Below are 26,143 nucleotides of genomic sequence, written 5' to 3' on the forward strand. Positions count from 1 at the left end.
CTCATCAGACTAGCTGGGCTTTGACTAACAGACCAAACTATGGGGAGGTAAACTTAACTGGAACACTGACTCCCTACACAGTTCTCTAAACTGTGACTCAAACAGTGTGACGTATGAGTGTGTGTGTGTGGACGGGGGTGCGGGGCTGCGGGGTAGTCTGTCCTACCACTTTAAAGCCCTATATGGATGAATACATAATAAGTCCTGCTCAACCCCATGTCTGTATATGTACAAGCAAAAGTGTGTTTGTCTGATCAGTGACGCTCACAGTATGCTGCAGTTATTACCAGTATGTATACCAGTATGTCGAAGTGTAATGTTGCAGTGAGAGTGAGTGTGCTGCCCTAAGCCCGTTATGTAATGGTGTTGGACTCTGTCCCAGTGGGGACACACCCTACCTGTCTGTGTGAGTGCAGAGTGATGAGAAGCAGGTCAGCACAGGTCTCTTCAACATGTTTGCTTTATTTTGCCTCAGATATGTTTGAGTAACTTACCTGAAACAACAAACTCTGCCCACAATGATCCAACATTTTGTCAAACTCTGTTTTGAAAGCAGGACTTTCCACTTTTTTGGTATTACCATCACTGAGCGGGTACTGTATGATCACAAACTGGTGGAAAAGGACGTAGACTTGTGAATATACAAGCAAGAACACCTAGCTAATATTGGTTTAACACAGAAAAAAATGAAGCACTGTATGTAGTTATTAATTATTTTAGCCATTAAAACACCTCTGTTTTCCTTGTAATCTTTAACAAGCTTTTAAAATGCACTTTCAATGAAAGTCCTCAGCCTTATCAAATCAAAGCAAACACTTTGCTACCCCCTGCACTTTTACCAAGGGCTTTGCAGATTCAATTTCTGTTACAGGCTGCGGGTGAGAGATCAGCTAATGTTTGGGCATCAAGCCAACCCCCCCAGAGTCTGCAGGGGGAGATAACTGAAGTGTGCTTGGTGCATGGAGGTTCCAGCTAACTGCTTAGCCAGACGAATTTCCCCAGACCCATTAATATAATGACAAACTAATGAGAAACACTCAAGGATTTATTCTGTTATAGATTAATTAGTGAATTATGTCTGGTAGTGATTAGATTTAGACATTATTATGTCTAATCTAATTTTCTATAACGTTATGCATTTATATAACGTTATCTTTACCTTTTGGAAGAATAATAAACACATAAAGAGTGTAAGTGAAACAATTGAAGATGAGTATCTGCAGTGTAAAGCTATTGATGTGACATGAAAGCTAATAAGGATAGTGTCCCCTCTCATCCGCATGGCCTTGTGAAAATATGTGTAAATGTGTGTAATTCATGCGTAAAAAACAAATAGATATGTAGGTCAAACACGTTAAGGGGATTTGTCTGATGCTCGTTTGAGGTAAAATAAAGTTTACTTAGTTTCCCAAACTTCGGAAACATTTGGAGCTTGCTCTGATTGGTTCCTGTAAGAGTCTACCGTGTCCTGATTGGTGTGTGAGCCGCTCCACTGTTGTCATTCAGCGGCAGTCCCTCCTCTCGCACATCTGTAGCAGTCTCTCCAGCAGGCTGTTCCTGACGAGGCGGACGGACATGAGAGCGATGACTTAAACTCGGACTTTTCCACGGCTATCAAACAAAAACGAGCCCGTTTCAGTTCGTTGAGCGGATATATGGGAGTTGTTTTTGTCAATGAACTTGGGGCCTGACTTTCTTCAGAGAGCGGGGAAACATTTCGTCTTATTCGCAAGGAGAGTGGATCTGGAGGAAAGTTTAAATCCCTGCCTGGTGGAAAGGTGAGAGACGGGTGCGCATTAGCTGACTTGAGTCTCATTTTGCTGTGTATCAAGTTTATAAACGAGGAGACAGGGTGGATTAGATTAAGAAATTACATATGAATTTTAATTTATTTGAAGTGCGTTCAGTTTTGCCGTTCCGCTGTCCTGCACTGAACTGAAATGAGCAGCATGTCTGACAAGTGCTGCGCTGCGTAACCAGTTCAACCAGCTCTGCGGGGAGTTTCGACTGTTGCTTGACTGACTTCCAGGTAAACCGCTGACTAGGTTTACCGCACTTATAAAGAACCCGTGTAAAAGTCGTTTCGCATAATGGCTGGCATGAGCAATGTCCACATGAAAACCCTGGAGGACCTGACGCTGGACTCGGGCTACGGGGCGGGAGACTCCTGCAAGTCCCTCAGCCTGTCCTCCTCCAAGTCTAATTCGCAGGCCTTCATGACGGCCCCTCACCGGGGCAACTGGTGGTACTACTCCGGCTCCATGAACAGTAGGAACAACAGCTGGGACACGGTCAACACTGTCCTGCCTGAAGACCCCGAGGACATCTTCTCCAAGTGCCCCCGCTTACCAGAACTGGAAGAGTTCCCCTGGACCGAGGAGGAGGTGGCCAAGATCCTGCGTAAAGTGGCCGGGAGTGGGCACGTAAAAGGGGGACCTTCACCTGTGTTCTCCCCGGAGGCTGTGAGGCGCCTGTCCGCTCTGCTCCGCAGGGCCCTGATCCGCATCTCTAGAGAAGCCCAGCGGCTGAGCGTCATGCACTGCCGCTGTACGCGCTTCGAGGTGCAGAGCGCCATGAGGCTGGTGCTCAGCTGGTCCCTGGCCGACCACTGCGTCTCTGCGACGGTCAAGGCGATCTCCATGTACAGCATGAGCGCCGGGGAGCTCCTGAGGAAGGGCAAGTCCGCCCGCTGCGGCCTCTCCTTCTCCGTGGGACGTTTCTTCCGCTGGATGGTGGACACCCGCATCTCCGTGCGCATCCACGAGTACGCGGCCATCTGCCTGACCGCGTGCATGGAGGCTCTGGTGGAGGAGATAGGAGCCCGGGTGCTGATGGCCGAGAGGGGTCATCTAGGGCCGGATACGGGGTCAGCCTGCGCTCCCGTGACCGCAGAGGCCCTGGAGGGGGTGGTGAACAATGACGCGGAGCTGTGGGGGGTCCTGCAGCACTACGAGCACCTGATCTGCGGGAAGAACGCCAATGGTAAATATGATGCCCCCAGTCCCTTTGCACTGAGATCTACATAATGTATAGCCTTGTTGTGTGTGTGTGTGGGGGGGTTGATGTACATGCCAGCTTGTGCATGTTTGTGTGTGTGGTGATGGAAGGCAAAATTCACCCCAAACTTTTTCTGCTCTCCTCTGTCACAAGCTCTCTGGTCACCACTTTCCACTCCCTCACAACCCACGTGTGTGGAAAAGGTGAAATGTGGCCTAGCAGACCTGCAGCTGGATACAATGGCAGCTCTTTGTGTGTGAGCGTTTTGATGGATCCACTGCTAATTGGACTTGTCAGAATGGGAAAATAACAGTGCAGAGGCATCTGACCTGAACAAAGAAATCATTTTCCCTCTGACCAAGGTCCTAAGAGGAAAAATGACCACTGGAATTAGAGTTGGACAGCAACATTTGATTTTGACTACTACTTTAGTCCTCACATGTCAGTCAGTTGTTATGCCTTTACTGTGGGTGCTAAACCAGGGTTGTGATTTGGGTGCAGTGAGCCTTTACGACCCAGTCAGAAGAGCCCAGGCAGGAGCCTTGTCTGTTGACACAGCTCTCTGTTTACGTTGACTTCACCTCCTCTCATCCTCCTGCTGTGCTGGCTGCACTCCTTTGACTAAATCCTCCCCTTCTTCCAATTCCTCATCCCTCTCTCACTTATCCTCTTCCCCACTCCTTCTCTCCTGCTGTATACACAAATCCCCTTCACCCTCCCACCACCATCTTCATGTATCTCTCTCTCTCTCTGCTTTCTCTTCCTTTCTCCTTTCGCATCCTGCTCTCCTCTATCCATTGGTTTCCTCCATCCTCACATCCCCCCTCAATCAACTCTCTTTCTCATCCCTCTTCTTTGTCAAACCCTAGTAGACTCATTGCTCTCTGTCCAGTGTTGTATTGGCAGACCAGTGTTGAGTTGATGCATGGGCTTGTGTTGGGACAATGTAGCCAGCCTTTGTTTGTGGCCCACTACCAGCTCCCCGGAGCAGAGCTTTTTGCCGCAGCACAATAGCCTTTTGTTGTGTGATTGTGCAGCTTAGTCCAACGCAGGGGGAAAGAAAACAAATGCTGGGAAGCGCACACACACATGCAAAACTGGGCACACGAGCGCCAACATCCATGTACATACACACGAGAGACAGAGAGAGAGAGAGAGAGAATAACTGGACACAGCCATTAATGCATGGCTCCAATTAGAGGGCTCATTATTGATCCAAGTTACGGTGTTATCATGCAGGAGCATCTTTCTGTACAATGATGGCAATCATGTGAAGAAGATGAGGGAGATCAATGCTGTCACACTGCCAACTTTTTAAAGGTTTGAGATCAATTGGCACTAAACACACACATACATGCACACACGCACATATGTGTGTGCACATATATTCTACGTGTTGCTGTCACTGGTTTGATCAATGTTCATCACATCAGCAAGTATTCAAAATAGTCAAGTGCAATGCATTGGCCAGTCTGTTACCTGGCCGTGTGCTTAAGTTTTAAATACCTCCTAGCAAAAATAGAGTAAAAGAACAGCTTTTGTCCGGACCTGGTGTATTTAACCAGATGTCTGTTGGTCGGGTTTTGACTGGCCTATTTTGGTGAGTGCAGTCATTGGTTTGAGAAAGACCAGTGTGTGTAATAACAACAGACCATTATTCTGACCACCCCAGCTTTTTATAGGCCCACGACTGGGCCTGGGCAAGCCACACACCCCTCTACCACCTTACCACCTGACACCCCACACCCTAACCCCCGCTCTCAGCACCCCCCCCCACCCCCTCCACACACACTTTGTTGCTGAAGTTCCTCCTCTTTCCCCACAGTCACCACCAACCATCAGTATTCACAAAAGCAACGATCCACTTTCCGTTCCCAAACTCTTAGGACGAGAGTGTAGCATACTGATCAGCCGAAAGGGCACATTCTGATATATACGCCTCCCTTTCTCGTTTCTCTCTGTCTCTCTGTCTCTCTCTCTCTCTCTCTCGCTCTCTCTCCCTCTCTTTCTCAGGGGCAGGCCCACATCTGGATCTCTTTAAGGCAGAAATGACTTCTACGGCTCCAATAACAATTCTGAAAACTCCCTCTCCCTCCCTCTCTCCCTCTCTCTCTCTCTCCCACTCTCTCTCTCTCTTGGCTCTCTGTCTTTTCTTTGCCATTTTGTTCAAGTCCACTTCATCTTTATCTGTTTATTTCTTCTGGTCTACAGGGAGTGCATTAGAGGAACTCGGTGGTGATGTGCCAGGATCCTATTCATTACTCATGCACGCACTCTTACAAGCACAAACACACATAGTACACACGTACGCACACACACACACACACACACACACACACACACTGAAACCTATTTAGTCCTCTGAGTCTGCTTTCCATGTGTTCAAATGGCTACACAGCCATACACAGTGCGGCTGTACAACGCAATCCATTTGTCATTCATTTCTCGTCACAAAGAAATAGCATGAGTTAGCTCTTCCTGGTATAATTTGTATTGATAGTACTGCGGGGCATTTCAAAGTGCAGAGAGTAGTAGCTTTACTAATGGACAGTGGAAATGGCTTGTATATTTATTGATTTTTTTGACTGGCCTGCAGATGTCTGTTAAGCTCTGGTCCAGCTGGCAGAATAGCGTTTTTACAATGATCTGTCAATCTTCTGATTTGGTATTGGCTCAGTATTTGCTTCCCAAGTAAGTTGCGGCAGCCTCATGGTTAGAGAAGCAGGCTTGTGGCTGGAGGGTCACTGGTCCAGTTAACTCTCAACAGCTTCAATCGAGCTTTGCAGTGGCCAACAGTGGAAGACTATGGTTTACAGAGCCTCTCCAAAGCTTGAATGTGTATAACTGTATGAATGTGAAGCTGCAGCATGCACTGAAAAAGAGCATTCATGCTCAGCAAATCTTACCTCGACAAATAAGCTTTGATTTGGTCACATACTAAAAAAAAAAAAAGTCACTTCAGCTTCAGTTCCTGTTTATAAAGGTAGTAAAAGGGTTCTGACTAATGGGTTCGGGGTGCACTGAGTGAACACAGCATATGATTTGCTGCTTAGTATTTCCCTAAATATGTATTTAGCCCAGAAAAAGGCGTGGGAACAGTGGGCAGAAAGAGGCAGGGAGCGCGGCCCAGCACTGTGGTCACACAGATGGGAAAACCAGCACTCTGAAAATACACTCCCTGCTCCACAAACCTGGAGCAGGATCAAATACAGTTTTGGAAAACATATCAGCACATAAATATGATGGTGGAAGAGACTTAAGTTTGTCCTTGTTTGATGCGTGCATGGTAGACACGCTGCAGATTTGTTCAGCAGCATTTGGCCTCAATAATTCTGTGGATGAATTTAGGTTAACCTTGTGAGTCGTGCCAGCAGGTCAGTGTGTATAGAGTTAAGACTGTAAGTCATATAGCTTTAGTGGATAATAAGGGTTAATCCTTCATAACACACCGCAAAGTGTATATGTGTGTGTGTGTGTGTGTGTGTGTGTGTGAGAGAGAGAGAGAGTGAGCGAGAGAGAGAGAGAGAGAGAGAGTGTGAAAGTGTTGGTGCATGCACAACACAAGGCTATTGTGTTTTTTTATTCTGACAAACATTTTCATTCATTTGGGGGGAATGGGGCGGGGGGGGGGGGGTGCTCATAGACTGCACTAGGTAGACAAGAGCACACACACACACACACACACACACACACACACACTGATGGTCCATGTCACTGTTTATACTGGCTTCTTGTCTGTTCCCAGCTGTGAAAACACTGACCCATCAGAGTGCTGGTGTGCACATGTATTTGAATGTGCTCATCTGTGGGTGCTTAAACGTACTTGTGTGTGTGTGTGTGTGTGTGTGTGTGTGTATAGACTATTCTTGGAAAAGCATGACTAATCCTTTTGGAGATATGAAACCAGCAGTGTTGTTTTTGATCATTACAAAACCAATTACACAAGTTCAGGAACTTCCCCTTGTTCATTCATTACCCAACCCCCCCCCCCCCCCCTCTTCAGTCAGGTCACTTAGTTGGGTGAAGTAAATAATAATCAGAGACAAATAAACTCCTGAACTAGTTAGTGGCCCTGTATTACTTACTCCCCTCTCTCCTTTGATACTTCCCAGTCATTAGTTTCATCTTAAGCCATGCTCCTCCCATTACATTACAGCAGCATGAGTCATTCCTAACACTGTTTACAGTAAAGGGACAGACACGAAGGAAGTAGAGAAAGGTGGAGAGGACAGAGACTCGAGGGAGAGAGGCCAACGGACACAGATGGAGAGAGACCCAGAATGATACAGAAATAGCTACAGCGACCTTGAAAGCATCCGTGCCTTTGCATCTTCATTTCGTCTTTGTAATCAGATTCTTTGAGTGCGGTGGCCGAAGCCTTTATTCTGTCAAGAGAATGAAAAGGAGAGCACAGACTGGTACGGAGCATTGAGCACATTACCAGAGTGTCCTGGCTCTTAACAAGGGGATCAGTGCTGCAGAGGGCAGGTTGGGGCCGGAGCTGCAGGCCAGGTAGCTAATGGGGGAAGCAGGAAGACTGGAAGGCTGGAAGATGGCTGGAATCTTGGACCTGGCAGCTTAGTGCATTTTCCTGGATGGTAGCAATGGTTTTGCTGAAAGGAACTAAGGCTCTGTGCATCTCATCATCCCAGTGTGGAGTCTGGCTTAGAGACAGCGCTGCCACATGCACCTGTGTTGGAGTAATAATTATGTGGAAGTCTGAGTGTTAGGTGTCAAAGGTCAAAGGTCAGGAGTTAAAGGTGAGGGGTCCTGGTGTAGGGCGGGTCTTTTTTAGTAGAAGAGTATGCAGAGCTGAGGATTAGTCACTTAGAGAAAGAGTTGGCATTTCTGTTAAACTTTTTCCCCCGAAGCCCACAACAAATTGCTTCCCTATAGGGCTGTTAGCTGGCAGGAGAGATGGTAAAGAGCACCAGCTTTAACCCTAGGGTTGGGGTTGAGGAGCCATCTTGAGGATGAGGATGGGTTGAGGATGATGGACTGGAAGTACAGGCCAATCAGCGCCAATCATGCGCCTCTTTGGACCATCGTGGCCTTGGTTACCGCTGGTTACGAGAGCCTTCTTTGTCCTCCCTCTGCCCAGTTAACCAGTAGCCATAGCAACACAAGACAGACAGGAAGTCAGAGGCAGGACGGGAAGAGGGCCAATAATGACACAACCCTTGGTTTAAAGTGTGACACAGTCTTGTGACAGAGTGCAGGAGAAAAGGCGATCTATCTTCACTGCCCAGATGGAGTGAGGGGTGGGGGGGGGGCACTGGGGTGAGAGGATGGAGAGATATCAAGGCCTTTCTTTGCATAACATTCAGTTACTCCTGCAGCTGATGTTTCTTTTCTCTCAAGGACTGACGTGCTGCTAGAGAAGAAAAGAAAAACACAAAGGTCTGCATGACCTTTATATATATCAGGGGTGGCAAGAGTACCAAAATGTCCTTTGTTGTGTCCATCCTTGACACAAACCAGGTGGAGTCAGTCACTGTATGAAAATTTGTATGTATGTATCATTTCTGCTAGAAAGCCTATCCATCTCACAGCCACACCACCCTCCTCTCACACTCTCACTCACTTATTAAACTCAGAGAGATGGCTTGATTAAGTGTTACAGGAATATAGTTCACAAAGAAAAATAAATATACAGTACTTCATTCAGTCTTTTGATCTGGTTGATTATGTGGCAGTGAAGCTCAGTTCCACCTTGCTGTTCAGTTCGCAGATCTCACATAAAGTAAACTTTGTAGACAGCTTTGAATCTATGTCAAACCATAAAACCCTACTAAACTACTCCTTACCCCCTGAAAGATCAATGCCAACCATCACAGTTCTAATTGCTAATAGGCATTAGCTGGCATGCATCAATTTCTCTGCATGTGTGCTCCAGTAAAGCTGAAGCCAGTTACTGTAGTCGATACTCAACCATTTTGTGGGCGGCATGGTTGTAATATTTAATTACGCACACACAGATCAGATGGGCAAATGGGGGGGAAGTGAGGAGAGAGGGGATCAGGGAGTGTGCAATTTAAGTGGAAACAGATTTGTCTGACCAGGGATTGGATATAATAACCCCTTGCTGTGCTCTCTGGTGAAATCTGTTGGAGTCATACCGACTTGGCTGGATGGAGCGATAGAGAGATAGAGCGGTAGAGGGAGAGATGGAGTTGCAATCCCACATATCCTCTCACTGATTGGGATCTCTGTAGCCAGGTTGGCCAGAGCCAAATCACTGCAGCTGAGGAAAGTGTTGTGTGTATGTGTGTGTGTGTGTGCGTGCGTGCGTGCGTGCGTGCGTGCGTGCGTGCGTGCGTGCGTGCGTGCGTGCGTGCGTGCGTGCGTGCGTGTGTGTGTGTGTGTGTGTGTGTGTTGAAGTGTGTGCATGTTATGTGTGCCAGCTCAAAGGAAGGGTTGTGATCTCTCCCATCAGCCGGCACCGAAAAAAAAATAGGACAGCGCTTCTGTTGGATGTTCTTCAGCCACGCTGAGGAAAGTGATGTTTTTCTCTCTCCTTTCAAGTCTAAACTGTTGTTTTTGTAAACGGGCAGAAAGAGGGAGCTTTTTGTGATGCTGTCAGTGACCTCTTTGTCCAGCGGAGTCAGAGCAGCAGTGTGTGGAGGCTGAATGGCAAAGCTCACATACTACACTGGAAAAGCAAACACACTCATCTGTAGACTCACTGTTGTACACACGTCTCCCTCTTCCTTTATCCACCTTTCTCTTTCTCATTCATACATACAGGCACACACACACACACACACACACAAGCATGTACAGAAACAGACACACACTTTTACACAAATAATTTATGTTCACATCAGTTTGCCATAATCTAGAATATAAAAAATGAAGATGCAGGTATTTTGCATGACCTGCCAGTTCTGTATTTGCCGGTTTGGCAAATGATTTAGTTCACATACAAGACAAACAGGCAGAAAAAAATGGCAAAGCATAGTCAGAAGCCTCATGGGTAAGAAAAGCAGCACCTCTGCCACGCCACTGCACACCGGTAACTGTTACAATGTCACACTAAGACCCAAACAAACACGCACACTCACACACACACACACACACACACACACACACACAGAGCGAAAGAGAGAGAGAGAGACAGAGAAAGAGAGATGCTTGTTTTAGTGGACAGAGGGTGGGGTAAGCAAACATCGTGTCAGTGGACAAAGACCCTCTGTGAAGTCATTCCACTCCTATTCCATTACTATTGATGGCTTCCTAGTTTGGCTTTAGAGTCTAAAGTCTTTAAAGTAAAAGACATCTATATATAACAGGAGGTCTAACTTACTAACCACTATACTAATTTCACCTACCAGTTCTTACAGTGTGAAACCAGGACCAGCCTGGGAGTTTTCTCACAGTAAATCTCCTACAGGGTGAGCAATAGTTTATGGCTTGCATGATGCTTGGAAGCAGTTCCTCCATCAGGCCGAACAGCCAGCCAATTTTCCAAAAGAAGGAGATGGATAGAGAGAGAGGGTAAGATGGAGGGAGTGGAAGAGAACAAGAAGAAGGATGGAAAAGTAACAGCAGCTTTTATGACAAGATTGTCGGTTAGTTTGCCAATAGGCAGGGTGCCCATGATGTCAGGTTAATTGAGGTGTGTGCATGTGCGCGCCTGTGTGTGTGTGTGTGTGTGTGTTGCCCTTCAGTCATAAGTAGGCCACCACAGCCTTTGACATTGCTTCTGCATTCTTCTGCTTTGATGTAGTGCTATCTCTCCCATCTACTCTCTCTCTCTCTGCTCTGACACTGATGGTATCTGAGCCTTTGAAAGGGATTGTGATCTGTGTGTGTGTGTGTGTGTGTGTGTGTGTGTGTGTGTGTGTGTGTGTGTGCGTGTGTGTGTGTGTGTGTGCACGAGTGTGTATATGTGTGTTGGCCTTCCTGTCAGTGTGGTTCGCTGAGGGTGGAAGTGAGTGACAGTTAACACAGGCATCCAGTCACAGGGTGATGAGTGGTGCCCTGGGGGGTCTAGTGCTGTTTCTCCCAGGGAGATGCAGCTCTCTCTTTGGGGTGAAATTATGAGCAGGAGTGGAGATGTGGATCTAAGTCTGACCGTTTACTGTCAGTGATATATGCTAAATAGTCCATAGCATCTCAAATACACAGAGTATACAGCCAAGAATTATTTACTTGGTTGTTTATTTTAACCGTTATTTATCCAGGGAAAGTCGACGGAGCACGCTTGCTCTTTTCCAGCAACGCCCTGCTTCACATTCACACCTGGTAGATGCTGGCAGTGCAATCACATTCCTCTACTGTTGGCTACTGAGTAACTCCACTGGAGCAGTTGGGGGTTCAGTGCCTTGCTCAAGGGCACATCGACAGTAGTTAATGAGGCAAGGCGGAATGTTACTCATTCATTTTCCCAAGCCAGATATTCCCAGCCGGTCCGGGGATTCGAACCAGCGACCTTCCAGTGACAAGAATAGATGCTGTGGTTACATTGCTTCTCATTGCCTTTATCAGTAGGGGATTTAGTACTTGTTTTCTCCCTCTCTCTCTCTCTCTCTCTCCCTCTTCCTCTCTCTCTCTCACCACCCGCTGCTCTCCCTGCTGTCTGGTCTCTCTCCGTCAGACAGTGGAATGTGTTTGTTTGTGCGCCGAGCCTGCAGCTCTGTCAGTAACAACATGTAAACACAGAGGCTCAGAGGCTTGTTTGAATCTCTTCGCCCACATCACACGACACCTCGCCCCTCCCCGAAGTTCCTGCTGATAGCCAGGCCGCTGTGGGTTGCAGTCATTTAAAGTTACTGCGGTTTGAGAGTATTTCTCCTGTTATGCTCTTATCAAACCTGGTCATCTGTTTCCCAGCCTCCGTAATGCCGCGCCAGTCTCCTCCGACTTCCTCTTAAGTCTCTTCATTTTATCTGTCTACCCTTTGTGGTTCGAGGTTGTTCTCAACCCACATCGATTCCTATGAATGGCTCTTACCACTTTGTCTGTGCACTCATCCTTTTTCCCTATTAACTGCACCTTATCCTCTCTTGCTACTATATCCCACTATTCCCTGCAACACATCGCTTACATTTCTTTTCTATTTTCTGAAACTCTGCTTTTTCCATCTGCATCCTTGTACAAAACATCACCTGTTGGGTCAAGGTCAGATAGATAGACACATGGTGATTACGGGAACCGCAGCCCAGCGCACAACATATTTAGAGCAAACCATGTACAGTAAGGCTTCCTGGAATTCCCTCGTGGTTAGTGGAGGGGAGAAGCACATTTCGAGCGGGGCCATATGGGCAGCACATGTGGGCACAGGCAAACAGACTCTGTCAGGACGGGACACCCTCGGCCGGAGCCATTCGTCTCTTGCTGTCGATGGGATCTGCACAGCACATCCACCACATGTGCGCTCCTTCCTGGAACCAAAATAAACAGCTCAGACCCTATAGGTAACCAAAAGGAGATGTATATTATTGTGGAAAGTTAGTGACGAAATGCATTTAACCATTTGCCGTGATGTTAAGAATCCCTACCGCATACTGCGATGTGTGTAAAGAGTTTAGGTGTGTATAAACATTAAAGAGGTTAAGGGACTACTTAGCTGACACAGCCATCATCAGGCCCGCCTGTATTTCCGCTGCAGACATGAGAGACTCCCCATTACACATAATCACTGTGTGTGTGTGTGCGTCTCCTTTGGAAATGCTGAGGTGTATGTTTGTGTTTGTGTCTATGGCTGTGTGTGTAGGGTGGGGATGACATGTACTGCTTGACTGCCCACACTTACGGCTTGGGTGATAAGGACAAACCGGTCCTGACTTGACACTTTGTGTGTGTGTGTGTGTGTGTTTGTGTGTGTCTGTGGGTATGTTGCCACTCATATGGGGTGCATCTGTATATAGCTATGTGTGTGTGGGTCCATGTGCATGCAAATGTGTGTTCTACTTTGCATTTGAATGTTTTTGTCTTTGTGAGTTGGTGGAGTGCGTGTCTCACATCTGCCGTGCGTCTCTATCAGTCTCTCTCTCTCTCTGTCTCTCTCTCTCTCTCTCTCTCTCTCTCTCTCTCTCTCTCTCTCTCTCTCTCTATGTTGTGCGGGCCATCTGTGTGTCACTGCAGGGTCAAAGACAGTGCTGTGGTCTGGCCATAATGGACTCAGTGCCAGTGCTGGTGGCCAACTTTCCTCTCCAGCATTGAGATAATCTGGCTATTGAGCGTTAGAGGGACAGTGGAGGGAGAAGAGAGAGGAGAGAATAGGATGGTATGTGCTGGAATCTCAGGCCGATGAAAGGGTGTCATTGTACGGGTGTGTTCAGAGAAATGGAATTTTCTGTGGTTTGACTTGGGTCAAAGGGCTAAATGAGGATCCTTGTGGAGATGATACTACTATTCTGAGGATGGGCACACATGATTTTGTTCCTAATAACTCTTTTCCTTGATTTATTTTGCAGCGTGCCGGGTGTCAGTTGGTGCATAATGTGTGAATATGAGTTGGAGTATGTAAGTAACTTGAGTGACTTGGTGCTGTTAAAGAGTTATGTGTGTGTGTGTGTGTGTGTGTGCGTGTGTGTGTGTGTGTGTGTATGTGTGTCTGCTCACAGAAGTGTAGACTGCAGAGGAAGTCGGTCAGACAGCAGTTAAACATAGCAAGGCTTAAGCGCGGCACAGAACACTCCTCAATGCTTTCCCCTCTTCTCCACCTCAAGGAGGAGAGCACAGCCTCTGAAAACAGCCGCTATGCCAACATGTTCATCAGCTCATCAAGCCTGATTCAGTTCAACCCTATTTAAGTCCAATGGGATTATTAAACATGTTGGCTTTGGACATTTATTCCACCCGCACGGCCTGCAGACACACGTGTGACTAATTTCGGCCTTATTGAACAAGCGCTCTCATAATTTTCCACGTGTTTCAGGTTAGGTAACGCTCCATACAGTGCGCGTACTGTACATGCGTGTGTCTATGTGTCAGCGCGCCTGGCCTTATGGTGCTTCTGTTAAATGGTGTTGTAAAGGCAGCCTCAAAGGCGGCCTGACAGTAGTTAAATATATAATGTAAGTCCCAGCCAAACATTCACTCCAACAGAGGTCAACAAGGAGGAAGCGGTGGAGCTGCAGAGGTCGCCATACCTTTCTGCCATTAAGCTAACGCACCAACAAGTCTACGCTTTGTCCCGGCTCCATTAATGGTCCGCTTTTGGCAGGAAAGCCCTCTACCGGTGTAGGGCCCTACAGAAGGGGCCTTTCAGCAGTCTGATCAGGGGGTGAGAAGGTGTGCGGTTGTGTGTGTGTGGTTGTCTGTAAGGGGGGCGTGGTAGATATGTTTCAGGAGTTTTAGGCGGGGGAGGGGCGGGGAGTTAGCCTCTAGCAAGTCATAAATACTGTGACACCCTCAGCCAAACTATGGACTGCACCCAACTTCTACTCATCGAGGTGGCAGCACACACACATTTTCACAGAGTTGTTTTAATTGCTCATGCCTGTGGGCCCGAAAGACTTTGTTTTGACACGAGTCCTGCACACAGGATCCAAAGCACGGGGCGATCGGCTCTCAGGAGAACAAAGGAGGACGTGTGGAGGGTCGACGGAGGTGAACGCACGCATGTCAAAACACCGGGGGGGGGGCATGTCTTGGTTTGTCTCTGCGTCTCTGATAACACCCTCACTCTCTTTCACTGTCTGAAATAGACAAAGATAACACAGGCACACACACACAGAATGGCACGTACATACACACACACACACACACACAAAAGAAATAAAAAATCACTCATCCTTGAGATAGAGACAGACTGATAGGTAGCAAACAGAGACAGACAGAGATGGAAAGGAATTTACACTATCTTATCCCTGGATGCAGGTGTGACAACTGGCGCTTGTTAACCTCATTAGGGCCTTTGTTGATTATCCGTTGTGTGAGTGAGAGAAAGAGAGAGGGATAGAGGAAGAGAGATATTGAGGAAGCGAGATCCCTCACATCCATCATGTCCAGGTGGATAACCATCATACGCGGCCTCATGCTGGTGCAGACAAACTTTGCGGAGGCCCTCTTCTTGTCCTGACCCCACGGAAACCTCCCAAGAGCTCCATCTCTCTCTCTCTCTCTCCTCCCCCGCCTCCCTCCTTCTCTCCCCCGTTCCGCTATCCCTCTTTCGCCGCTGCCTCTGTTCCGCACGCAAGTCTTGAAATGCCATCATCGGCTCCTGCAGCGGGGAGCACGAGGGAGCCAATAACAAAATGTACTGTATGCGTGCGTGTGTGTGTGTGTGTGTGTCAGTGAGTGAGTGAAAGACAGATGTTTTTGTATGTGTGTGTATTTCCCTATGCATGGGTCAGTGTGTGCAATGTGTAACACCAGATGGAAGGTAGCAAAAAGGCCAGCATGCAATCCAGATAGGGTACCGATCGAGGCTGTACTCCCGTTTCATACCAGTTTTACTAGAATCAATCAGGACTTTTACAGGGTGTGGACCGCTGCTCTGTTAGGTTAACAGCTTCACCGGTAGAGGAGCGGAGAGAAGTGTTATTAATGGCCTTGCCGGGTCGAACACGCAGGGATTAAGACTCTCATAGGTGTGGAGAATAGCTCTAATGCATCTGCCTGGCTAACTGTTGAGAGATACAGAGAGGGAGCAAATTAGAGGGAAAGGGGATAGAGGGAGCGAGGAGAGGAAAAAGAGGAGAGGCAGGGAGGAAAGTGACGATGATGAGGACAGAGAGGGAAAGAGAGAGAGAGCGAGAGATGAACCTGCCTGATGGCTCTTGGCTCGAGTGCTCCTCCGCGCTGAAAGGCCATAATTACCCTCTGACCGACTGGTGTTGGTAGTTAGAGAGTGGTGAGGTCAGCACTTCGCTGGCTAGCACAATGAGGTCAAGTGCTATTCGTGCCTTGGCTCGTGTATTTCTGTCCGCGAGTCTCCCTCCGACTGTTTCTCTCTCTGTGTCCCTCTGTTTTTCTCTATCTTTGTCGTGCGTGCGTGTCTGCGTGTCGGTTTTGTGTGTCACCGCAGTCTGAAAATCAAATCAGAGGATCTCTCCGCTTTCCCCCCCCCCACGTCTCCTCTCCTCTTCCACCTCTCTCTCACTCCCTCTCGCCTCCGCCCCCTTTTCCTCCTCCCTTTTGGCCATGTGAGCGGTTGTCTTTCTCTCTGCGCTCTGCCAGGTCTCCTCTGGCCCGGGGTCGACCAGAGACTAACCGCACAGATCTGCTGTTAGAAACTCCTGGGAACCTGCAGACGGCAGCTCCGAGACAACGACTGCATGGGGAAGGCATCATTATATCCACACACACACACACACACACACAGGGAGGCTAAAGCTTGATTTTAAATAAGCGCAGTAATCTCTGGGTATCAAATGGTCGGGAGGATGGCCGCTGGGCTCGCTCAGTCTTTCGACAGGAGACGAAAGAGATCTTCCTCTTCTTCTCCTCCATCTCCCTCTTGAAATACCATCAGCGTTCGTCACCCAGGCTTGTTTCTGTACACAAGTTCTCCCCAGCTCCCTGCCCTCTTCATTATTTCTTGGCTGTTTTCTCTTCCTGTTTGTCTCAAGTGGCAGAAGGTAAAACGTAACTAATTATCACCCTGCAGTTTTTGCAGGCCCATGTGAGACTTCACGGACTGAAATAGGAGTATGGGAGTTGTGCCTGGGTAGTTCAAACAATGTGTGTGTGTGTGTGTGTGTGTGTGTGTGTTCTGGGTAGTCCAAACCCCAACCCTGAACACTTGGCAAGCAGTTGAATGAAATATCCCATGAGCCTCTCCTTCTGTCTGTCTCGCCTTTCGTGGTCATGGGGTTTCCCGAGAGGGCGAAGCAGGGGCTGGTGTTTATCTTGGAATGGGGCAGGAAGTATAGGAGCTAAAAGATGGAGCAAGAATAAAAAAAGAAGAGGAAAGAGGTGAAGAATCAAGCACAAAAAGGTGGAAAACTGTCAAGATGTGGGACGAATGAGGGAGGGGATAGTTAATACTGATCGGCAGGGCCGGCACATATGCACAGCCATCATAGCTGTGCTAACAACACCCAGACAGGCCCTACAGTGGGAAAAGGAGAATGAAAACAGATTTGTCACTCACAGTCTGCTGTTTGCACAGGAGCTGCATGTGTGTGTGTGTGTGTAAGAATAGCCCAACGTCCTCTCTCCACAGTCTGTCACACACACATTCTCTAAAACACTTACACCCCCACACACACCCCTGTTTTAAAGTGTCTCTGCTGGGTAGTCCGGTCTCTCCGGGAAGGGGTAGAGGGGTGTGTGTGTGTTAGTGTGTGTGTGTGTGTGTGTGTGTGGTCAGGATGTGGCTAGCACCTCTCACTAGTCATGATTTACTAACAATACCCGCAGTGGTTAGAGCCCCACACTCAGCACATACTGCAAGTGTGAGTGGGTTCACCATAGAACAATCTGGAAACTTTTCCACGTTCTTCCATTCCCCTACTTTGTTAGCGTTGTAACTTACTGTATTACGTAATCAATCAGCGTCCGGCACTGACAGGGTTACTCCTGCAGGATCTCCACTGAGGCTCGCTCAAGAAGTGTGTGGATATTTGAGGGATTGAGCTGTGTCGTTCTTAATGATTTATTGGGGTTTTCCTGCCAACCTAGGTTTGATTCATTTCTGCAAAGGGCGTAGTTGGTTATATACAATGTGGCCAGTGTAAAATCCATATCTGTGTGCCAGGGTGAGAGTCTGTGTGTGTGTGTGTGTGTGTGTGTGTGTGTGTGTGTATGTGTATGTGTATGTGAATGTGTATGTGTGTGTGTGTGTGTGTGTGTGTGTGTGTGTGTTTGAAAAGGCAAAAAGTCTGTCAGCTATTATTTAGCCATTGTGGCTTTGGGAAGCGTTGTGGGAACGTCAGTTGAAGTGGATTGACCTGGTCTTCACCCATACTCAGGAAGAAATGCATTAACACACACACACTGATGCACACACACACTGATGCATACACACACACACACACACACACACACAAACACAAACACACACATGTACACGATCACTCGTGAGAATTGCCCAGCTTCCGAAGCAGTTAAAAGGCAAATGGCCTTTGGCTCTGGCATCGTTTGCGCTTCTCAAAGTGCTCTGTTTGTTAAAGTGCTCTGGTTTTACAGTTAGGGGAAATATGAAGGGATGGAAGGAAGGAGAGATTGGAAGAGGCAACAGTCTCTCTTGAGGTGATATCTTCTCTCTGATCCTTGTCTTCCTTTTTCCATCTGCTGCTTAGAGGAGCGGGTTTCAGTGGGTGGTCCGCAGAGACCCAGGAACAGTAGCCTCTTATGACCTGTAAAACACATTCACACAGACACACACACACACACACACGCACACATGCACACACACACACATGCTTGCACAGTCGCATAAACACAGATTGTGGAGATGAAATCTATCTGGCGACCTTACAAAGTATTACGATGACACACACAATGAGTCAAGCCCCCCCAGTAGCACCTGCAGAGGCAACAGCTGGGAACACACACGAAACAAACACCACCCTCTGTACACACACACACACACACACACACACACACACACACACACACACACTCCCACCCTCTTTATTTGTGTTGCTGCCATGCTTGGGCTGTGGAATGTGTGAGCAGGTGCCCCCTGCAGAGAAAGAGAAGCACACACTCATCATGGTGGGCATGTGAGTTGTTGTACATGTTTGCATTGGGGTCGCTACTGTTAGCTTTGTGTTTGATGGACAAGAACAGTGAAGAGAAACACAGGTGCCCTTTTCAGTCTGTAGATGACTTGAGACGATGGCTACCTGTATGTGCAATAACAATGTCACATGTATTACAGAATGGTCTCTAGCTTTCTTCTGACCGCATCTGAAGGGCAGAACTTTGAAACTGATAATGGATTTACATAAGAGGTAGACGGAAGGATGTCAATACACACTGAGGCAATGGGTGCATGTTGGGGGTTAGCACACACTCAGCAATCAATGTCTCTGCCGGACAGGAGCAATTAGAGACTGGTGAGGGTTCTCTTCTCATTCATATCCTGAGGCGGCGCTGGGCCAAGGATTGTACCGAGAAATACACACATACCTACTGTACATGCACAGATTGGCACTCTTCCTCTTCTCTCTTGTTCTTTCACTTGTTAATTCTCTGTTTTATTTATTCTTCCGTTTCTCATTCTTTGTTTTGTTCATTCATTCATTCTTCCTTTTTTTTCTCTTTTGCTCCCTCTCTCTCTCACCGTGCAATCACGTGCAATCAAATCACAGAGACACTCACGCAATCATATTTTCCATAGGAAGAGGAAAGAGGGATGGGTGATAATTTTATCCACATTTTATCAGAGTGAGTCCAGAAAAACAACACAGATGGCTCTCAAAGCCTCGGCCGGACATCCCATAGTGAGAGCGTGTGTGTGTGTGTGTGTCTGTGTACTGTATGTGTCTATGTGTGTGTCGATGAGAGGGACACAATGAGGCTTTGTTTCACTTTAGTGTGTCCTGTAGTGCTGACCACCACATGGGCACTTGTGTAGCTGTGGGACATGAAGGCGGGTGGCATGGGTGGTGTGGGTGTGTGACTCTGGCTGTGTGTGTGCGTGTGCGTGTGTGTGTGTGTGTGTGTATGGGTTGCTTTGTGGGCGTGAAGGGTGGGGGTCAAGAGGTGACATAACTGCATAAGAGGATGGTCCTTTTTAGCAGGCTCCTTTTGAGGAGTGGACACTCCCTCTGTGTTCAGTGTGTGTGTGAGGGGTGTGTAAGGGGTGTGTGTGAAGGTCAGGGGTGAGCTGTAAACCCCTCCGGTGTCAGATGGGTCATATAGTCAGCTGAATGTGGGGGACTGGCCTGGTTAGAGGTAGTTTACTGCTGTCAGATAAAGACTTGGACACCCCAACCACGCCCTGCAGTTACCTAACACACCCCGGCCACACACACACACTGAATATTTAGGGCTGTCATCTCCAAGACTGACACATGGCCGCATGATTTGCGCATCCACGGACGCCACAATGCCCGGCGCGTACCATTATTTCCTGTGTTGATATGTGTGTGGTCAGACTCCTGTGTGTCTGAGGTTGGGTGGCCCACTGATTTATCGCCAGTCTGTTTCTCTGACACTTGTCCCGTCAGTGGCATTGATTTCCTGACTGACGGCTAATTGCATGGGGCGCTGTGCCTGCTCCGGCGGCTCGACGTTATAACCGATACGTCCCCCCTCACCTCTCCTCTGTCTTTCGCAGTGATGATTATGTGGCTGTTGTCGACAATGGAGCGGGCAGCGGTCGAGTCAGACAGCTGTAAACGGGCCAGCCCCACTCATCACCGCAGACAAAGAGAACTGCGGGCCTTTTTTTTAACAAAGCTCTGTGTCGCTCACTGTCCGCCGCTGTGAAAGGCTGCTGAGTTGTGGAGCTCAGGAAATAGTGCCTACTCATTCTCTCTGTCGCCCCTTTCTACCTCGTTTCTGTTTACATGGTGGGTTATAACGGAACAGATGGAGTCTGAGGGTGGTTACGCTTTCTTATCACAGCTTGTGTGACTTGGAATTACAGAGAATGTAAATATGACAAGATGCTCTGAAAAGTACAGTTTTGGGCTATTGAAGAAAACATAGCCTTCCTTGTTTACCAAACTGACTGTGCTGCATGCTCTTAAGCAGCCTCAGCTGATGTCTGTAGCTCTCGTAATTCCAGGCCACACCTTTTATCACACACACCGCAGACACTCACGCAGACGTACACAAACACACACTAAGTTGTGTGAGTGAACAACAACTGGTTGCTGCCCAGAAAGTGGTTTCAGCCCCTGTGCCTTTTCTGGTCTTCTTTTCCACTCCACTATGAAACCAGAGTCCAAAGATTTAGATTGGGAGAGAGAGAGGGAAAGAGAAGGAGAAACGAGGGAAGGAGTGATTGAAAGAGTGAGTGAACCACCAGTCCTCCTCCTAATCGTAATCCCCCCTCCCCTGTTTTTTTTCCCAATTGACTCACTCCGCTCTGCGTCACAATTTTGCGCTCTACCCAGCGCGACTCGGAATGTTAATCAGCAGAAAGCTGCTTTAGATTTACTAGGGGGAATTTGGATGCAGTTCTTTGAAACGTCAAGCCCTAACTCCCTCTATCAAAACCGCTTGTTGGACTGTGAGAACCACAGAGAGCTTTGTACTTGAACTTGGGAAGTTGGGAAGGATTTGGTGCTGCAAGTTTGTGTCCTGGAGATTTGAGAAAATGAAGTACCGGTGACTGTCTGTGTCTGTCTCTCTGGTGGGAGCATCACAGCATGACAGTCTGAGAGAGTGTTGATTAATGTCTAGTCTATGTGTATTCTTGTTTTAGAGAGAGGGAGAGAGAGATAGAGATAGATAGAGGGAGAGAGAGAGAGGTAGAGAGAGAGAGGTAGAGAGACATACAGAGTTGAATAAGCCAATGGTGAGTCACACAGTATTTTTTAATGGAAGTTATTTGGCTAGGGGTTTAGGCGATAATGGAACAGTGCCACTCACACACACACACACACACACACACGCACACGCACACGCACACGCACACGCACACACACACACACACACACACACAAAAGTGTCTGTTCATGGGGTTATTTTAGTCTCTCTCCACCTGATCTGAAGAGCTGAAAGGTGTTAGAACAGTGTGACAGAATGAATTGAGAGAGGCTCCTGGTGAATGAATTGCAGTGCTTATAAGTTCTAGGTTGAAACTTTTTGAGCTTGCTGTATGAGAAGGCTCCACAGGTCTGCTTACATCCTTTTCACTTAAATGTGAACCTTGGCTTCGGTGTTACAGACTCAGAGAAAGGGAAGAGGAGATAAGCGCGTTACAAGTGTTTGCAGGAATCTGGCTCACAAAGAGAAGTGAGAGAGGCTCAGAGTGAAAGATCCAAACAGCCAGCTGGCCAATGAACCTCTTTCTTTACTGCAGTTTCCTCTAATAGAAAACTGCACAGGTCTATTTACCCTCTGCTGACTAGAATATGAACCTCCAACTGGAATGAGCAACGTAGGAAGTAGGAATGAATGTGTGTCAAGGGTGGTAAAGAGACTGGATGAGGGTGGAGAGAGCGCATACATGTAGGTGTTTTGCAAGAGCTGTAGTGGACAGTGGATGGGGAAGTGGAAAGGGGAATCTTTCTGTGTGTGTGTGTGTGTGTGTGTGTGTGTGTGTGTGAGAGTCGGGAGTTCAGGCTCAGGCCTTTGGTCAATGAGTGTGTTGTCTGCCAGTCCAAACTGACTGGCTCTCTGTTCAGCCTCTGCACACTCCAGCTGAGTGAAAATGAGCTGATCACACAGATTGAATGGGAGCAATTAGCACACACATACACACGCATACACACACACACACAAACACACACACACACACTTTGTGCTTCTTTGCCCTGCCCACTGCCCATAGTGTTGTTTGTTGTAGAGCTGAATAGAGGGCAGCTTGTTCTTAAAAGGGAGGTTAACTGTTTCTTTTCAAAACAGGCGAATAAAACAGCCAGCCCTTGATCTGTTCCACCCAATAAGCTCCTTTCTTTTACTATGGTCAGAACGAGCCGGGGGGGGTTCAACTCTTACAAATGACACTAATGAGAATCGTTCTCTAAACTGAAGAATAGCGCAAGTATAGTGACCATTATTTTTTGCCCCCAGAGCTGTTCCAATGTTTTTATTTTTCAAACACTTCACCTCTTGGCAGTGTTTTGGACGGTGACATCATCCCAATAATAAAAGTTGATTCGATTATGAGAGGGTGGAATGGGCGGGTTTGAGGTTACATGTTTATGTGCATGTGTTTTTGCGGTGTGTGTGTGTGGCGTGTGTAATATCCGCAGTCCTGTGTCATTAAGGAAAAACAAAACCAGCCTCTATACAGTGTGTTTCCAGGCCCCAGTACTGTACCATACACCAGTGAAACTTATAAAACTATGTCATCCAGTGGTGCCACTCTACTGTCCCTCCACTATATGCTATGTAATGTGAGGCGGCGTCGCATATGGAAGCGTGGAATGTTGAATGAGACTGGAAAGCCACAGGCACCGCAGTTGGCCTGGAATGTAAAATATAAAACATGATGAGAGAGAGAGAGAGAGAGAGAGAGAGAAAGAAGAAAGAAAGAGGGGAGGGTGAAGGAAGAGAGAGGAGAAGGGGTTGAGAAAGCTGAAGTCATGTTTAGGATTAGGGCTAGTTGTGTAGAGAAGCTTATGGTGATATTTTTCAGGGCTGTGGGAAACCAAAGCCAGCCCTCCCAAGTCCTACCACTCCTAATTCCTCTCTCTCCCTCTGTGTGTGTCAGTATGTGTGTGTGTGTGTGTGTGTGTGTGTTTGCTGGGGGGTGGGGTGGCGGGTTGTAATTGCAAACCAAATTTATGACTTAAGATCTATTGTTAGTACCATCTAATATATTTGCACGAGTGTGATCCCCTCAGGGTTTCTTCAGACCATTTTAAGCAATGCTGGTTGTCTCATCCATATCCTAAATTAGAAATCAGGATAATAGTAGTCAAATGAACACAAAAGGCTCATGCGTGAAATCCCCAGGTTTTACCCCTGCATGTGATTCATCCATATTCACCAAATATAGGAATTTTCTGTGTCATTCCATCCTTAGCTCTGTGTTTTGCAGTGATTAATGATGTGAGTGGGTGTTCTCACTCAGTGGCTCAGGGAAGCCCCCTTTTACACAACTGATAAGGTTACTTCCTCTTTTAGCCCCAGCTGAGGGCGACTTCTGACCCGTGACCCCAAGCAGCTGGGGGTCACCAGAGGTGTCAGGGGACAGCGACCAGACCGCACTTCACTCGTCTATCATGGCCTGTGATTTATCAGGCTCTAACAGGCGTGAATGTGTGTGTGTGTGCGAGAGCGAGAGAATCAGAGAGAGAGACCAGTGGCTTTTGATGCCTTTTTATTTCACTGTGCTCAAATAAATTGGATACATCTCCATTCAAACTAATGCAAATACTCCAATGAATGGCCAGTGACTGTGAATTTAACTGAGTAGCTTCAGTTTATGAATGCTTCTCTGTCTGCCCGCAACTCCACAGTCGTTCATATTTTGAAAGACAGATGCGAACAAGTCAAATGAGTGATTATTTTTAGCCAGAGTGCTAATAGAGCACGTTAACTCTCTAAATGCCCCTCTGTCCCACTTGAAGTCTGTTTAGATAAGGATCATGAGGAGGGTCCGCCAAAGCAGGCAAACGTGGATATTTTTAACCCTGTATGCTGAAACCCCACAGTTAGTCTAGCAGAGCTCACACACACACACACACACACACACACACACAGACAAAAGTTTGTTCATCAGTCTTACTGGTGTTATCTTACTGGTGTTAACCTTCCCAGCGCCTCTGATAAAAGACGTGCCTGTGTGTGTGGTACCGAATCCCTAATAACAGAGAGAAGTATGTGGTTGTGTGTGTGTGTGAGGTTGCATGTGTGAAAAACAGGTGTCTTGGAGCCTTTAAGTGTGGAAAACAAGAGGCCAGGGCTATGAGTGAAAAATCACATCTGGCCTGTGGATTCCATTGTCATGAAATGAAGCAGGAGTGTGTGTGTGTGTGTGTGTGTGTGTATGTGTGTGTGTGTGTCCTCTCGTGTGAAAGACGTACTCTATGAAAGACAGAGGAGGAGATCAGGGGGTGGTGGTAATACACACCCAATAATGGCTGTGTCAAACACAGTACTATTGTGTGACCCTCCACCCTCCAGCCTCCACACAGGGACCAGCCCAGCCTCCTGGCCCAGAATCAGAGCTCTTTTCTGGGGAAGGGAAGTGGCTTTGAAGCCCCCTTTTTCCCCAGCTCTCTGATCCATCCAGCCTGTCATGAATGAAGAGGTTGTTATACAGGGACAAGGCAGGTGTCCACTTGTGAGTGAGTGAGTGTGTGTGTGTGAGTGTGTGTGTGTGTGTGTGTGTGTCCAGATTCACGTCTTCCCTTTATACAATATATCAGCATACTGACAGCATACAGAGGCAAGAGCAAACCTGATCATGTCTTTCTGTCTTTCACACACTCTCTTCACAGTAGACAAAACAAATCAGCACACACAGACCAATTATGCTGCAGGAATGTGCTTTTATCAGGGCTGAGGTGGTGGGAACAGAGATGAAATGAAAAGCGCTATGAAAGAATATACCGACACACAAAGATGTTGCAGATCAAGGACTGAATCTCTTCTCATGAAAAGAAAAAATATGTCTAGTTACATTCCCTTACATTTTGCAAAAATAGTTCATTCAATCCACTGCTCAACTTGTTCTGACCCTGTGAATGTGAAATGTCTTTTATAAAGTATGTCATTGATTGGGTTAGGTTTGAAAAACTTTTAGCGTAACACAATGTGGTTAATTTTTTCACTTTTGCTGACCTTGTTCGGGTTAGCAATATGTCGTGTGCATCATTGAGAGTGATGGCTTGGCTGAGCGTGGAGGAGCTGCAATGGCTTGGAGAGATAGTCTGGATGGGCTGGGGACTGCTATGGGCTTTGCGGTGAGTTTCAGCTGTGATTTGTAGCTGGGATTCCCACATGACGTTTGCAGGGTCAACCTCAGAAATGGAACCGTAATGGCCGCAACAGAATGAATCCCTTGTGCCACTTGTCTTCCCCTGCCTCGCCCTCTTCCCATTCTCAGATATTCCCACCTCCCCCCCCCACCACCACCAGTCCCTCCTCTGTCTTATCCCTCCTCTCCGTGACTCATTCTTCTTCCACCAGATCTGCACAACCCTCAATCCTCTCTCCTCCTCCTCCTTCTCATATCAGCCTCTCAACGTCTCTCAGTGCCAGAGAAAAATGATGCATATAGTGTTGGAGCTGCTGGTGCTGGTGATATTAGTGGTGGTGGTGGGGACAGGCGCTGGTTGGCTGCGGACCTACCTCAGGCCCAAATGACGCAGGCTGGGGTTCAGCGGTGAAGCCAGCGTGGGGTGGGACTGTGGGAACTACTGGGAGTGTGGTGGTGTGTGAATGTTTGAACTTTGAAAGAAGCAGGCAGAGTGATTTGAAAGGAGTGTTTTTAAAGGTAGACTACATTAACATTTCCAAAGATTTCAGCTCTTTCTGTCAAGGCATGTCTATTTTAGGCAGGCTAAATATATAAATATTCTGGAAGAGCTTAAAAAAGTTGAGGAAATATCAACACAGTGCCAGTTTGACATGTTTGGTTTTCTTAAGAATAGGATATAGTACAAATCTGATG

General features: G+C 47.4%; 1 protein-coding gene across 3 annotated transcripts in view; it reads left to right on the forward strand.

The window, feature by feature from the left end:
- The first annotated feature begins 291 nt into the window (after positions 1-291).
- abtb2b (ankyrin repeat and BTB (POZ) domain containing 2b) overlaps positions 292-26,143 on the forward strand; it is a 48,988-nt gene continuing 23,136 nt past the window's right edge. The window contains exons 1-3 of one of the 3 annotated variants that reach the window (XM_071545161.1): positions 1,575-3,000; positions 7,351-7,359; positions 20,807-20,850. In XM_071545161.1, the coding sequence (XP_071401262.1) occupies positions 2,091-3,000; positions 7,351-7,359; positions 20,807-20,850 (963 nt within the window). In that variant the 5' untranslated portion in view covers positions 1,575-2,090. Of the gene's footprint in view, positions 312-1,574; positions 3,001-7,350; positions 7,360-20,806; positions 20,851-26,143 lie in introns of those variants that run through there. The other 2 variants (XM_071545160.1, XM_071545159.1) reach the window with 2 other exon arrangements.

This window comes from Centroberyx affinis, unplaced genomic scaffold, assembly GCF_046629955.1.
Source record: "Centroberyx affinis isolate AG114_WGS23_722 - 3 ecotype Tasmania unplaced genomic scaffold, CSIRO-AGI_Caff_v1 ptg004786l_1, whole genome shotgun sequence".
Taxonomy (NCBI): domain Eukaryota; kingdom Metazoa; phylum Chordata; class Actinopteri; order Beryciformes; family Berycidae; genus Centroberyx; species Centroberyx affinis.